The sequence below is a fragment of the Gracilinanus agilis genome, chromosome 4, assembly GCF_016433145.1.
Source record: "Gracilinanus agilis isolate LMUSP501 chromosome 4, AgileGrace, whole genome shotgun sequence".
In the NCBI taxonomy this organism is placed as follows: Eukaryota; Metazoa; Chordata; class Mammalia; order Didelphimorphia; family Didelphidae; genus Gracilinanus; species Gracilinanus agilis.
The window spans coordinates 371,327,100-371,343,902 of NC_058133.1; the positions used below are offsets into that span (position 1 = coordinate 371,327,100).

At 33.4% G+C, this 16,803-nt stretch overlaps 1 protein-coding gene across 1 annotated transcript in view; it reads right to left on the reverse strand.

The window, feature by feature from the left end:
* Window positions 1-4,258: 4,258 nt before the first annotated feature.
* Window positions 4,259-16,803, reverse strand: part of CEP85L (centrosomal protein 85 like) — a 149,763-nt gene continuing 137,218 nt past the window's right edge. Inside the window, exons 11-13 of the mRNA XM_044676825.1 lie at window positions 8,152-8,259; window positions 7,657-7,873; window positions 4,259-5,384 (exon numbers count right to left, since the gene is read on the reverse strand). Coding sequence (XP_044532760.1) covers window positions 5,221-5,384; window positions 7,657-7,873; window positions 8,152-8,259 — 489 coding nt within the window. The 3' untranslated portion in view covers window positions 4,259-5,220. The remainder of the gene's footprint in view (window positions 5,385-7,656; window positions 7,874-8,151; window positions 8,260-16,803) is intronic.

Consider the following 16,803-nt stretch of genomic DNA (forward strand, 5'->3'; position numbering starts at 1 on the left):
GATTTAAGTTATTTTGGTTGAAAGATTAATCACCCGCCAGCCAATCCCAGATGACAAATAGACATTGCCAGAGTTTACTGTCCCCTGGTAACATGTTTCAGAACTTCCCGCCCGCGGAACTTGAGGTAAGGAATAATAACAACCATGACCAACTCCACATTTACATGGTGCTTTCAAGTTTACATAGCACACTATTCACAATCCTGTGAGGTGAGTGATTTTTATTCATTGAAGCTCAATGCAGTTCAAGTGATTCAATCAAAGATATATAGGGTTCAAGACCATCTATGAACCCAAACTTCCTTACTCTGGGTCTGGAAATATAATAAAGAAATAGCTTTCTTTCAGTACACGCTTTTCTGTGTTTTATTTTCATAGAAAAAAATATTCAAAAGGGAACCAAAGTAAGCTTCTTGGCAATATAAATTTAAATTTGAGAGTTTCAAAGAAAACTCCTAAATCACCAATTAAATTCTCATATCAATTAATCAAAGGAAGCAAATATTTTTGTAAAAAATTTATTTCTCTGTAAATACAAATCCAAACATCAACAAACAATACTCCAGTGGAAAAATACTAGCCATTAACATTGAAAACTTTCTTTTTATTTAATAAATAGAACTTTGGCATTCAAAATTCTAGCTGTAAACCCTATTTTTTAAAAATATAAAACCCCCCCCAAAAAAAACACATACACACACACACACACACAAAAAAAAACCAACAAACAAACAAACAAACAAACAAACAAACAAAAAATAACCCCTTTACACAAAGAGGCAAGAATGACAGGCCTGAAGGCATAAGCCATCCAGTGGCTTCACTTCCTTTTTACAATGACTGCATTTCAATTAAGTCATGACAACTGTATTTACACATGAGGTATTCTGAATGGTTCAAAAATTGAACCCAATTTACTAAAACTACCAGTCATAGAGACTGATCTAATAATACACACTGCTGTGCTTTTTATGTAACTGCTTAGCACCCTACCTCTCCTCACACCTATGCAATACTGAAATTGATAAATACAAATTAATACATTCTGATGGAGATTCCTGCTCACTTCATAGGGGTCAAGAGCTCAGCTCCAGAGACAAATGCCTAGGACCTACCACCACATTTATTAAATATTTCTCCTTGTTAGGAGAAAAAAAAAAGCTTAAGAAAGTCTAATTAGAGAAGAAACAAGGTGCAGTAATTCTTGACATTCTTATAGCTTATGTAAAATGGAAATGAACATCATGTGTGTACTGCAGGCAAAAAGGCACAAGGGTGCTGACTGTATACAATTGTGGAATTAATATTGCTAATGAGTTATCGATCTGGAATAATAACCATGTTCAATATTAACATTTTAAAAGGATAGATAATTAGTTCCCAAAATTTATTTTCCCCTAAAATAAATGCCTTTATGGAATAACAAGATTACAGATGAGCAAAATTCCATAGCAACATCTCTAGGGGTTAGGACAGGTATAGCTTTCTCTTTATACACTAACTCAGAAAGGTTTTCTCTCATTTGTGGAGAATAGAAACAAACTTGTCAAAAATGGAAAGAGAATTAACTTTGGCTCTTGTGGCTGCATCTACTGGCAGTTTCAAATTGTTTAGCCTGAGTGTGGGGGTCATTCTAAGAATTGCTTATTACGTTAATTACAAATATACAATGATACAAACCAATACAAGAGATGCCAAAAATGCAAGCTATATGTGTGCCGAAGCACTACTACACTATGTAAATACACATACAGTTTGGGGCCTCAGCTGTTCTTTGCTCAAAGAACAATTACTGATATTGTAATGTACATTTTTCAATACAGTAACTCTTGGTTAAAAATACTCTCACCAATTCCTACAAATTAGTCACAAAGCTATACATAGGTTAATAATTAAGCCCACTAAGACAGAACTGCACAGTATCCATTATCAACTTTTTTTCAGCCCTTGACATTATCTCTTAATAGTTAATGAAGAAAATTATCATGACTAAAGCAGTTTTAACAAACTGTCTATGGTTAAAATTGGCTTCACTAAATTATACCATTGTTAATACTAAGCAACCTTGCTACATATGTGAAATGGGATCACAAAATGTTTTCATCCAGGTAAACAATCCAGCATATCTTACACCATCATCAAAGCTTATTTTTCTTCCAATCTGAGAGGCAATTAAAAATGAAAGCAAATTTGCCAAGAGCTCAATAATACCAATGAGTATTTGGTGACATCAAATGAAAGACAATTATTATGCCTGTGAGTCAGGTAATTTGATATACAGAGATTAATTTAAGCCTCTGGCTGACACACCTGCCATTTATCTCCTCCCTGTTTTAAAGTGAAGGAAGGCGATGAAATTCACACTTCAAAAATCAAATGACCAATATTTAAAGGTTAATACAGTCTTGAGTATTAAAAAGCCCTTCCCTAAGGAACAAGCACATTTACAGTCATTGAAAGGGTTTTTCCACACTAAAGAGAACCTTCAAAGTAGGTTAAATTTAAATTTTGATTTTTTTTTCATATACCACTGCAAAAATGTCCAATTTCAAAGTAATGTTATTATTTAAACAGGTTACTGCAGCATTTCTGGCTGGCCCAACTCACTCTTTTTCTTGAGTTTTAGAGTAAAAAAACAAAATCAAAACCCGAAAACCCACTTTTTTTAAAGTGTGGAAGGAAAGGTGCATGGCATTCTTTAAGAATAGTCTAGATGATTTAAATTCTACAACTGAAGGCAACAGTACTAGTTTGCCATATTTTCATTAGATTTATTTTTTAAATGCTCACCATAAAGTTACTTTAGTGCAAATTAATAATACATCTTAGAACACTAACTTATTAAAATAATAATGCCCTGAAAAGATTTCATTGCAAGTAAGCCAAATGAATAAACAAACCTAAAAAAAAGCTTGACCATAAGGATTTAAAAAATACCAATAACTTATTAAACAACATAGAAAATATTTAAACAAGATTATTTGGTGACGTAAATTGCTGATTGTCTACCCCAAGCCCAGTGACTTTCCCTTTCCAAGAGCTAGGAACAGCCTGTCCAAAGGGGATGTACTTAATCCATTTGCTTTACCATCAAGGGATTTTCACCAATGCCAAGAATTTCAGTTTTCTGGAATAGAGAACTAATTTAACTATTTTCCACTATAATTCCCACCCACTCAAAAGTTTCATCTTTGAATCAGATATTTAGATACAAATTTACTACTTTAGTGCCTTATACTAGAGGTGTTGGCTTTTTTTCCTTAGACATATACAAATCAAACACATTATTCACTCTGGTGCCTATATCACTCCATGCTATTTTGAGCTGCAGAAGATGACATCATTACTGCACTGAAAAAAATGATTCCTTAGTGACTGAGAGTCAGTACATCTCCTTAAATCACCTCAGTTACTAGCAAAGGAGTATTTTATACAGGCAGCAGGCAGAACCAAGTTGAATATATTAGAACCGTTACTTGAACTAAAGCTGTAGAGTATTTTATATCTGAGGCCTGCCTCTAAAAATAATGCAACTGATAATTTAAAAAACTGAAATCCCATCCGATTATATACACGAAAATGAATGTTGTCTTTGAAAGCAGTCAAAGTGGCAACATAGCTATTCTAATGATGCTTCCTTGCTTAAAACATTTGTGAACCTATCTTACCTTTCAAGTTAGTTTGAGGGCCATACACTTCAATTGTATAGGTTTTACCCCCCCAAAAAAAAAATTCACTATTACCTTTCTAGAAACCACATTCAGGTCTAAATAACTTCTCATCATTTCCTAAGCTTAAACTCATCTTCCCTCCAATAAAGAAGATGTTCCACAATGAAATTATTCAAAGAAGTATGTGCAATAGACTCTGAAGACAATGTCAAAAGATTACTTTCGAAAGCATGTTAATAATGGCTGAATTTTTGGATTAAGTGTATAATGCTAAATTAATTTGGATACCTAAAATTCAATTATGCTTATAAAAAGAATAATGTTTTATATGGTTTAAGTTAGAGAACCAGCATGATCCTGCCAATACTTTAAGTGAGGAGCTACTACTTCATGCAATAAACAAAAGAAAATAGCTCAGTATGGACTGTACCTTCTTTGTATAGCAGAACATTCAAATATTGAATGAAGATCATAGCTCACTCTTTTAATAGCCTTCAAACTGAAACTGAGGCAGACATGAAAACTTTTGTTTTTTTAAGAATTAGAACCAAAGCTAGTGTTCTTCATTTCCCTTTGTGGTGCTCACTTGCAGCTTTTATGGATTCTTAACTATAAAAAAAGCTTTATATTCTTTTCAGATACATAACATATTACCCCCATCCCAGCCTTCCCAAAGAAAAGATGAACTATACTGTGTAAAGATACCAGCACAAACTAAAGTTAAATATTCCCTTTGCTGGAAAAGAATACAAAATGCTAGAAAACTCACTCATGATGGTGATGAAGAAGTATTTTTATCATATCAAACTTTTCCAATTTTACTAGGTAGCTTGAAAGCATACTAAAAAGTAGTTCACTTGTCTAGATACCACTATAATTCTAACCCCTAAAACAGCATCTTTTAACAGCATGATTGTTCTAATTCATCTTCCATGCCCCTCTACCCCTTTCAGATGTTGTAAACCTTGCTTTGCTCAGTCCTTGAGCATCCTAAATGTGCAATACAAACTTCAACTTGAAGGAATAATAAATGCAGATACAATCATTACCTTCCTTGAAACTTTTGCTCTAACTCTCAAAACCTTGATAAACTTTAAAATGCTTATGGGGCTTAAAGAGAAAAAAAAACAACAAAAAACCCTACTTCTTTATCTGAATAGCACTCTTCACAGCTTGGTCCTATAATCAGTAGTTTGAATAGAGATATTTTTCTTCTAGACTTTACCATACTTTTCAAATGGTGATTTGAGTCATGGATCTTTTTTAAAGAGTTGTGTTTGTTTGTTTTTTGTTTTTTTTTTTTGTTTTTTTTTTTTGGGGGGGGGAGGGGTGATTCAATAAGTTCCACTGAGTGATTCAATAAGTTCCACTGAAAATTATTCCTAGCCCCATCCTTCCCTACCCAAAAATCTAAGAATACCAGATAAATCCATATGTAGGCCAAAAAGAAATGCAATCTTCCAATATGACTCCTGAACAGAAAGATGAAGAATAGTAACACAGCAGCATTAAGCAATGAATCATTATTGCTGTGGGACTAATCACTTTATCATTGAGTAATGCAGTTGTCTCCCATGTCCTGAGCATAGCTATCTGATATCAAAGTCCTTAATTCATCGATCTCCTTCCGTAACTGGCACATATCTGATAGTTTTTCGGTTAGTGATTCCGGACTGTACTCCTTTTCACTCTCTTCAGCTGAAGAGCTCAGGGCTGTGAAAATAAAACAAGAAATAGTTTCCCACATTTTCAAAGCTATTTTGGAATTTTCAATTTTATTATCTCCACAAACATAATCCTATATATGCTATGACAAAATTAGGTATAAATTATGTAGCAATTTTCAATATGTAAAGAATTTAAAACATGATAACCGTTAATTGTACTTCTAGACTCCTAACATTTTATTTGTTTTAAATATTTTTCCTAGGGTGCTCTGATATTTGTAAAGTTCATATTCAGGTATTTGTAAAATGTTTTTGATGAAGTATCTGACAAAATTAGGGTATCTGTTGAAAATATGGAGAATTGTGGAACATATGATTGTGGAGATATGTGAAATTCAGAACTGGTTGAAGAGTGGACTCCAAAACTTGTCTCTGTACAATGCTGCTTCAAGGATTTTTACTTGACTCTCTTCTATATAATATTGGTTAATATTCAACTTCAACAAAGGTAGAGACAAATTTGCTTATAAAACTTGTGGATTAAAAAAAGTCATTATCCAAAATTCTATGTAATATGTAGAATCAAAAAAATAAAATCTTGGCAGGATAAAAATAATAGGCTGAATTTAACAGAATGACATTTAAAAGGGATCAAATCTTGGGCTCAAAAACAAAATCCAACTATGCCATTAAAAAATAGGAAAGGGGGTGCAGCTGGGTGGCTCAGTGGATTGAGAGCCAGGCCTAGAGACGACGGGAGGTCCTAGGTTCAAATCTGGCCTCAGCCACTTCCCAGCTGTGTGACCCTGGGCAAGTCATTTAATCCTCATTGCCTAGCCCTTAGCACTCTTCTGCCTTGGAGGCAATATACAGTATTGACTCCAAGACGGAAGGTAAGGGCTTATAAAAATAAAAAATAAATAAAACAAAAATGAATAAAATAAATAAAACAGGGAAGGCGTGGCTAGATTGTAGCTAGTCTGAAATAATCTGGGTATTTTTATGGACAAATAGCCCAATTAATATAAGTAAATGGTGTTATCTTTCAGCCCAAAAAAGTCAGTTTGATCTCTGGCTGCATTGAGATGCACAGCACCCAAAACAAAGAGGTGACAGACAAAGTGTACACGGCTCTGGGCAGCGCACATCTAAGCTGTTGTGTTCAGCTCTGTACACTACACTTCAGGAAGGATACTGATGAGCACCAAGCGAATGCTGAGAGAGAACTGAGAAGTAGGCCAAGAAGAATCAGTTACAAGAACTGAGGGTATTTATCCCAGATATGATTTGAGGAGACGTAATAGGGATTAGACTTATTCTTCTTAGTGAAGGTGGTAGGCAGATTTAGGCTCATGACTACAGCTGTCTAAAGGTGGGATCAACTACCTCAGGACACAATAGGCTCCTATTTACTAAAAGTCTTTAAGCAAAAGTTGAGCTTCGTGCCCACGAGCAGGAAACGGGAATTCTTGCTCAGGCAGAAGTAGAATGAAATGTCCTATGAGGCTCCTATTCTAACTCTGAAAATCTGTGATGCTCTACAAGTACTCTAACCTGCTATGCAATGTATTAAAAATTGAGAAGAGAACATATTTCTGTATTCTCTCCCCACACTCCAAGCAGCTGAACTAGGCCCAGGATAAGAGACAATTATGCAGAGTAGGCAAGTCTGACAAGGAAGCGTCTTACCTCTTAAAATACTTTAAGGTATGTTGGGTTTAGTGACATTAAAATATTAACTTCCAAATTAGCCAATTTATCCCTATCTCATTCAAAGTAAGAATTATAAGGCAGAGTGGGAGAAAGAACCTAAAGCTAAGATTGAGAAGATTAAAGAAGCATAGAATCTTGGTAAGCAGAAGTGACTGTAGACAGCTCACAGAGAAATCCTTATTACTTTAAATATAAGGAAACTAAGATCAAAAGTTTCTAAGTTATGTATGAGGTAACAAATGAGTAAGTAGCAGATCTGAGCTTAGAATTGAAGCCTACTTACTTCTGTATTGTTCCTTCTACTGTACCATCCTATGAGCATGGGTTCTAATCTTATTCTGTTACTGGCTATGAAGCTTTAGAAAGTTAACTTCTTTATGCCTTGATTTCTTTACTATAAATTATAAAATAGGTCATGTTTTCACCTTATTTTGAGGATAAAATTTGATAATGTAAAAAAAAAAAACAAAAAAAAACACAAGAACCATTCTAAATTACATAAACCTAAGGTACTTTAAGAGGAAACTGGGCTAACCATAAGCTTTTTGTTCTGGTGACAAGATTTCCAATTAACAAGAAAAATGCAAGAATAAAATAGTACTTACATCTGATTCCCAGCAATAATGAAAGATTAGGCTCCTTGCCCTGAGCTCTCTGAGTAAGAATATTGCACAATGCTTTCAGGTCAAACAAACAATGGGACATTTCCTTGAACAACTGGTCAAACATGCGCGGCGAATTCAATAGCGAAAATTCAGATGGTTGGCGTTTTTCTTGTTTTTCTTCTAATAAAGGAGAATACTCTTCAATTTTTCTTTGGTTCTGTGTTGGGGACAAAAGACCAGAGTGAAGAGTTAAATGAAAACAGATAAACAACTAAAAATACAATATTAACAATTTTAATTAATAAAATATATGGAGTATTAAAACTATTGCATTTCATTTTGGTTATGAATTTAATAGTAACTGGCATGATGATATTAAAGATGGATAGCCTTTACCAAAAATGTAAAAATATAGATTTTCATTTATCTTTACAAAAGGCAGCATTTACTTAAAGAAAATAGGTAATCAATATAATCAGAATTTCCTATACTCACATCAAGTAAAGTTTCTGATAACTTCAATATAGTCTTTTCACTTTCTGCTAGCTTTCCCTCCATTTTCTCAGTTGTCAGTTTCTCTTGACAAAGTTTCTGTTGAGCAGACTGGCAAAAAGATTTAAAAAATGAACAATACATCAAATACGGAAAGCCAAATATCAGAACAAAGCAGGTCAATGAGGATTTCAAATTAATTTTTCCTTTCTTACGGTCCTCCACCTTTAATGTAACCTTTACAACATTCTACATAACCAATTCAAGACTATTTACCAGAGGAGAAAGAGACAAAGCTGTTTCTTTTATGAAGAAAGTCTAGGCTTAAAAAAAGTTTATGAAGCCTTAAGTCACTGTTTAAATATCTTAATCCCAAGAAGTTTTTTTAATAGCAAAAATATCTTAAAACTAAAATTTGTATTACTTTTCTTATGGTTAACAAGATAAAATTCTTTTAATCTTTTGCTTTTCCATTATCAACAAGGCATCAAATCTTCCCTCCTCTGGATGCATTATTTTCAGAAAGATTTTCCTGTTAAATTCACAAATTAAAGGCCTATTTTCTAGATCTTTGAAAATCTATATCCTTTTTTTTTTAATTTGAATATATGTATATAGAAAGGCATGAGATGCAGAAACACTAAATAATGTTATTTGAAAAATCTTCATTACAGCAACAGGAAGGACACTTTAATAGCATTTGGGTCATTTCTGCTAATTAGTTTAATTGTCAGTTATAAACCTTGAAACAACGTCTCACAAAATTTGCAGTAATTAATGAATGCTGGGAAGGCTTCTAATTGACTTAATTTCTTTCACTGACTATCAAAATCAATACATATAACGAGTAGAAGAACAACTTGCAAGCTATTTTTAGATCTATATTTAGTCTCTTTTAAAATATTTCATAAGTGATTACTTGAATATAAATTAATCTATTATGGGGTTTCCCTCTACCTTCATCTCTGGAATAAGTATAAACACAGAAAGAATAGATATTACTATTTATATAAATTAATGGTTTTAGGAATATCAATGCACTTCCTCATTCATCTAGATGTATTTAGAGCAGTTCTTAACTTTTTTATGTGTCATAGGCCCTACTGGCACTCTGATGAAATCTATATACCACTTTCTCAAATAATGTTTTAAATGTATGAAGTAAAATACACAGGATTACAAAGGATAATGATTAAAAAGATAGTTAAAATATATAAAACTATGCATACCCCAAGATTCAGCCATTACCACAGCTAGGTCTGTATTTCAGAGATTTAAAAAAACAAAAAAGAGGTGGGGGAGTGGTTGAGTGGGACCTATTTATACAAAATTATTTATTGCACCTCTTTTTTGTGGTATCAAAGAATTGGAAATCAAGGGGATCTCCAAGTGAGGAATAGCTGAACAAGTTATGGTAAAGGCTTGTAATGGAATACTATTACATCATAAGAAATGTCAAATAAGATATTCACACACACACAAAAAAAACTGGAAACGTATATGAAGTTATACAAAGTGAAATGAGCAGAACTGAAAGAACATTGTACACAGAAAGAGCAATATTCTTTCATGAACCACAAATTACCTAGTTATACTCAGCAATACAGTGGTCTAAGATATTCCCAGAGACACATAAAGAAAAATGCCATTCACCTCCAGAGAAAGAACTGAAGGAATTAGAATGCAGACCAAAACAATATTTTTTTGCTTTCGTGTGTGTGTGTGTGTGTGTGTGTGTGTGTGTGTGTGTGTGTGTGTGTGTGTTTGCACGCAAGTGCCCACAAGGGCTGGGGAGGAGGTTATTTGAGATCTCTTCCACAGAATGACTAATCTAGAAAAATATTTTATGATTGCACATTTAAAATCTGTATCAGATTACATTGCTTACCATCTCAGGGAGAAGACAGGGATCAGAAGGAGTACGGGTTAGAGAGAATTTGGAACACAAAATTTAAAATTAAAAAAAAAATTTATAATGGTTTTTCCATGTAATTAGGAAAAATAAAATATGTTGACTTATAGTTTGTTTTTAAATTTGAACTCCAAGTTGGAATTGTTTACATTTAATGATTATAATGAAAACAAAAATATTTTAAAAGACTCACATATTGTGACCACAGGAAATCTAATCCAACAGTCTTAGTAATTTGGACAAAAAAAAAAAAAATGCCAGCTATCCAGGATCACATGCATATGGCAAAGCATTCTACTAAAAGTGAATCTTGGAAAAAAAAAAAAGTGAATTTGAAGCACTAAGACTTGTTTCCCTTCTGTGGATGCTTATACTTATATATACAGATACCATAATTCATTTGTGACTTCAATAACATGTGAGATCATTTCATTAGCTGAAAATTGCTCATCTCTGTTACATGTCTGACAGATTATTTGGATGAAATTCAGAGTAAAGTAAACTCAAAATGCTAGCTTCTGATTACTCAGAAATGTATGCGAATGCAAGTTACTTGTACATACCAAGAATCCTAGATTTCTGTAGGTGGATAAGAAACATAAAGATCATCTTCTCCAATCCTTTTAAAGATAAGAAAACATGGGGCATCAAGGTGGCTCAAAGGATAGAGAGAGCCAGGCCTGGAGTAAAGAAGCCTCAGGTTCAAATCTGACCTCAGGTATTTCTTAGGTGTGTTGTGTGACCCTGCGCAAGTCAGTCACTTAATCCCAACTATCTGGCTCCCTTTACTGTTCTTCTGGCCTGAAAAGTGATGCTTAGCATCCATTCTAAGGCATTTGGTAAACATTAAAAAAAAAAAAAAAAAAAAAAAGGCAAGGAAACAGCTTCAGTGAACTTGTAACTGGCTCTTCTTAATGGTTTTAAATCATGGATTTTTACTGATTTAAAATAAGTGTGCAATACTGATAACTGCACATAGTTTCCAATTCAGTATGGTGCTGAATTTATTCAATAAATTGTAAGGCAGGACCATTTAGTGGTTAACATTTTAGTATATATGACTATCCGTTCATTATCTGATCCATATTCAATCTTCTTTTGATCAAACAAAAGGAGTTATCTGGTGGTGTTATTGCTGGAAGTTATGAATAGGACAATTGGATTTGGGTGATGCATCAAGAGCCAAGTGTACTTTACAAAAAGCAATTTAAAAGTGGAAAAGACCATGTGCATGAGATACCCCTATCCCTGAAGAATCAACAGATATGTGATTTCTAGCAAAGAAAGTTATTTTGATAGATATTACACTTCACCTGAAGCACCAATGTTTCTCCACTTTGAACTATGTAAAAACTGCATAGAATTTCTTTTTTTTTTAATCTACCAAGCCTAAAAGCCTCACCAGACTCAAATGTAATATATTTTGAACATGAAGTCAGAGCTCTCTGAAGCAAAACATCATGCCATTTCTTATCATTTATAAAAACAGGGCATTCCTAAATTAATTGCTTGGAGCCCTTTTACAGCTAATATAGGAACCATTTTACTTCTGAAGGTATATATGTGAATGTTGCTTCTGACTGCATATGAATCCAATGTACTAAAAGTTTTTAGTTATTTCTTAATTGTACTGGATGGATAGACAAATAAAGATTTTAGATTAAAGAGTTGTGAATTAACTTATTCAGATGTCTATTTTTAAAGTATAATAATAAGCATTTTAAAGCATTTTTATTGGTGAAATTTCTAGAAATAAGGCACAGTGGCTAGTGCTGGACTTGTAGCTAATAAATCATAAATTTGAATCCTATCTAAGACACTTAGAAGTTGTTTGACCCTGCAGGTCACTTTAAATCTCAGTATCAGTTTTCTCATCTGTAAAATGAGAGATTGTCTATCTCTCAAGTCATTGAGTGTCAAATGAGATAATCTATGCAAAGTGTTTTTCAAATCTTAAAGCACTATATAAATGTTAATTGCTATTATTATTTGTTCATAAATGAAATAATTCATTCTCTTAGGGAATATTCTGGAAATAATTTTTATATATGTCTCTGAAATACAGTATCTTAAATTATCAATCTGCCTATAAATAACTAAAATTTGTCAGATATTTCTAAGACTGGAAACATTAATTTCCAAATGTTTTTTTAAATACCACTAATTTCCATTCACCTTACATTTCCCATCTTAATAGTCCATTTACAAACAAATTTACTAAGTTATTAGATGCAGATATTTATTTGAATCATCATTTTCTAAATAATTGAAAAGTGAAGGTTTTGAAGTAAGAATGTGGTTAGGTTAACACCTCTTTTCATTTATTTATTAAAGGGTTCAAATGACAAAGCATTAGATTTAACTTAGATAACAATTCTGTGCAAGCTGATTCTTCCATTTAAGAGGATATTTTAAAGAAAAAAGTCCTCAAAGTTTACATTTCCTGTAAGATTATCTTATTGTGTGTGGGCTTGTGTAGTAAATATGTCCCATTTTTACTTTTCTTCTCCATGTACCATTGTATCCAGCTAGCCTACTTAAAAGTTCTTGAAGCCAACAACTGCACTATTGACTTCTGAGACTCCCTTTATATCATCAAAATTAATAATAAAAATTCTCAACATGGAATGAATTTCATTGAAATATGTGAAGTATTTTCAAAATTAAAATATATTAATATATCTTCAAAATATTTGCCAGCTGATGACTTCTGCCCTTTCCTCTGGCAGAGATAGTTTCTCTAAGGTCCACTCTCTGTTCTCAACAGAAAATGGTTGGCAACCATCTGCCCATGTCACTATTCCTCAGAGTTTCCATGGCTCTGCCATCTACTTTCTTATTTTACCTGTCAAAACCTAAGTGCCATTTGGATTTTCTATTTGCCTTGAAACTGAATACCCCTATACTTAAATGTTAAAATGTGAAATCCTTAAGAGTAGAGGCAATCTTGCTTTTCTATCTGCATTCCCAACACTCAGGATAGCACTTGGCAAAATAGTAAGTAATTAATAAATGTTTTTCCATTCAATTCAAATGCCTAATAATAATAACAACAAATGATAATATTTTAAAGCTCATATTTATATAATGCATTAAGGTTTCCAAAGTGCTTTATCCATTTTATGTCATTTTGATCCAAACAATAATAAATCTCTCTAAAATGGGTAAAATTATTCTCTATTTTACAAGTAAGAAAACTGAGGAAAACAGAGGGTAAGTGACTTGCTCAGTCATAAAGATATTCAGCATATGCATCAGAATTTGAATGCTGGTCTTTCTGATGCCCATTCTAGCATTTTACTCACAGTGCCATCTAGATACCACTAACCTCACACATGAAACAAAACTTAAATTTTAGTTCTATCTACATTTATTTTAGCCTTCCTTTTTTCTTCTTTTAACTGGGTTCATGCTGAAGTCAAGATTTAAGTTTATATTCTCACTATTTAAAAAAGAAAGAAAAAGAAACTCATTTTATCATTATAATTGTTCCTTGAAGTTAAAGAGTATAAATTTCCTTTAAAACAACTAGAGGATAGTCATAAACATCTGCATAAAAGTATCCTACAAAAAAAGTTTTATTCTTCTAAGAAGTGCTGAATGAAAAATCAAGGCTTTTTTTTTCACATTCTAAGTACTTATTTGGTTGCTGTTGTTAATGTTTTAAGTAGAGTGGTAAGGAGAGAGCATGCTGGGAGAATCATTACAAAGTCCAGAGTTTAGGAGTCAGGACATGGAATATCTCTTGTAAGGAAGATGAATTAGGCCAGGATACATGAGTACTCAGAGGGAAGTAAAATATAAGAAGACTAGAAAGGCTAGAGAGGCACAGGTTATGAAGAATTTTTTTAAAATTAAAAAACATTTTCTCTCCTACTCCCTTCCCAACCAATTTACAAAGAAAAAAAATCTTAAAGCAAAACCACTGATTCTAATTAATTCTGGCCTTTTAAAGACTTAGCCTTGAAGAACAAACTAAAGGAGTTTAAGAGTACCATACAAAGATTTTAGAAGGTTGAACAATAAAAACTATAGGAAAAGGTTAAAGGAATTATTATTTTCTGGTTGTTCAGTCACATCTGACTCTATGTGACCTCACAGACTCTTTGTCCATAGTGTTTTCTTGGAGTGATCTATTGCTTCTTTCTCCAGTGTGTCTCTAATTTACAGATAAGGAACTGAGGCAAATAGTTACAAAACTAGTAAGCATCCGAAGCTAAATTCAAACTCAGATTTTCTTGACTCTAAGCCTGGTGCTCTACCAAATGCACCAATTAACTGCCCTTAAGACTATTTAGTCTGGAGAAATTTTACAGCTTTATTTTAATATGTCCTTAAATAAGATGGCAAGGTGTAGCTGGATGGCTCAGTGGATAGAGAGCCAGGGCATCCTGGGTTCAAATCTGCCTCAGACACGTCCCAACAGTGTGACCCTGGGCAAGGCACTTAACCCCTACACTCATCTACACTCATCATTAGAACTGTTACTAAGTATTGATCCTAAGAAAGAAGAGTTTATAAAGGGGGAAAAGGGAAAGGGGAAAAGAAAAAAAAAAGGGGGGGATGGCATTCTATAGCTTTCCATTTCCAATTAAACAACTAAAAAGATAAAGATTTCAAATTAAGTTTAGACATAAAACATTGGAATAGAGTTATAAAAGGGGTCTGTGGAAGCTCCTTCTCTAAAGTCTTTTGAAATCAGATAGATTTCCATTAGCCTTGAATAAATAGTTGGGATCCTGTTATGAACAAGAGAATCACAGAATAAGGAGTTGAAAGGGATTTTAGAACTATAAAATAACTAATTGTAGCATAAATTGTTTTTACTATAGGCTTACTATCAAGTGGTTGACTCTTTCACTGGCAAAGATCTCAGTATCTCATGAAGCAGTCCAGTCCATTTGTGGACAGTTTTAATTTGGTTTGAAAGCCCTTCTTTATACCAAGCTAAAATCTACCTGTGCTAGAACTCTAAATGAACCCAATCTCCCTATACCACATGAGTACCTCAAATATTTGAAGATGGTGAATATAACATCCCTTCTTACTTAATCTTCTCTAGGCTAACTATCTCTTTTTCACTCATTTGGTTTCCAGTCCCTTTGCTATCCCTACTCTGGACATTCATTAACTTAAAAGTCCATCTAGAACTGTGACTCACAATGTCTGTAACATAAAAATCTCTCCTAATGTCTGACTTTATAATCATCACTTGCTAAAAATCAATAGAGATAGGTTATTAAATGCATAAGTTAAGATCTCAAAATAATAAAGCATTTTTATCTCTCAATTACTGAAATTCATACTTAATGAAATTCTAGGATCGTATGTCCTCTCCGCCAAAAGATCACAGCGATTATAACAAATTCAGTTAATAACTCACTAAACACATGAAGCTTGCTTCTGAAAAATTAATGGGAAGGAATGAAGGCTTAAAATGTATGCTGACTGCAGCCACCATGTTCTTGGCAACAGAGATTTCTATTGTAAAATGGCTTGGGTTACACTGATTAAAGGAAAAACCTAAGAAGATAGTAACATTAGAAACTTTACATATACATGTGTCTGGTGCATACACATTTCTCCATACAGAGTGGGCTCTTAAGATATGTGAATAAGCATGACACTTCAGTAATCAAAATCTTGATGGGGAAATAAGATGAGATTTTAAAATGTGTGTGTGTGTGTGTGTGTGTGTGTGTTACTTTTGAAATGAGAGACATTGAAGTAATTGTTGAGATGAGTCTTAGAAGAAGCTCAGAGATTCTAAGAGTAGGTGGAAGTCCGTGGGATCAGCCCATGACAAAGTTGGGAGATGGAGCACTATATGTGAAGAACTGAAAGTAAGTCAATACAATTGGATAGTCAAATATGTGGAGAGTCAAATACAAGAGGACTGGAAAGGTTGGAATGGGGTAAGTTGAGAAGAACATTAAAAGTACAAAATGGGGAGAGAATTGCTCTTATATCTGATCTTACAGGTAACTGGGAAATGCATGAGTTTCCTTGGGGGAAAAGCATAGGGAACAATGGCTTCCTCAGGCTTATTACTCTTTAGGAAAATCACTTTAGCAAATAAGCTGTTGATGAACTGAAGTGGGAAGAGACTTCAGGCAGGGAAAACAATTTGAAAGCAATTTTGCAATTCTGGAACCTACTTTTCTTTAAAGATGTTACCCACCAGTTACCATCTTCTGCATGAAACCTTTCCTGAGCCTGTCTCTCAACTTCTAGTGTCCTCCTTTCACTTAATTCATTAACTTATATTTAAGCACTGTGTGTGTGTGACTTTGTGTAACTATGGTGTTTAATTTACATATACTTCCTTGTTAAAATGTAAGCTTTTTACAAGTAGGGATTTCATACTTAGCAAGAGTAACTAGTACACTGTGTAAGTGGCATAGTAGATACACTGTCAGACAACCACTCAAAAAACATTAAGTGTCTACAATGCCATGTACTGTACATATAAAAATGGGTTAAAAAACAAAAAATCTGTCTGCTCCCAAAAAACTCAGTCTAATGGGGAGATATAGCATGCAAACAACCATGTATAAACAAGTTCTAAACAGGATAAATTAGAAATAAACAGAAGAGGAAATTAATTGATTTCTGGAAAGGTTTCCTTTAGAAGGTAAGATTTTGGTTAGGACCTGAAAGAAGCCAAAGAAACCCAGAGTCAGAGAAGCAGGCCAGCTTTCTAGGAACTCAGAAGAGCCAATTAAAACACCTCGTCAGAAAAC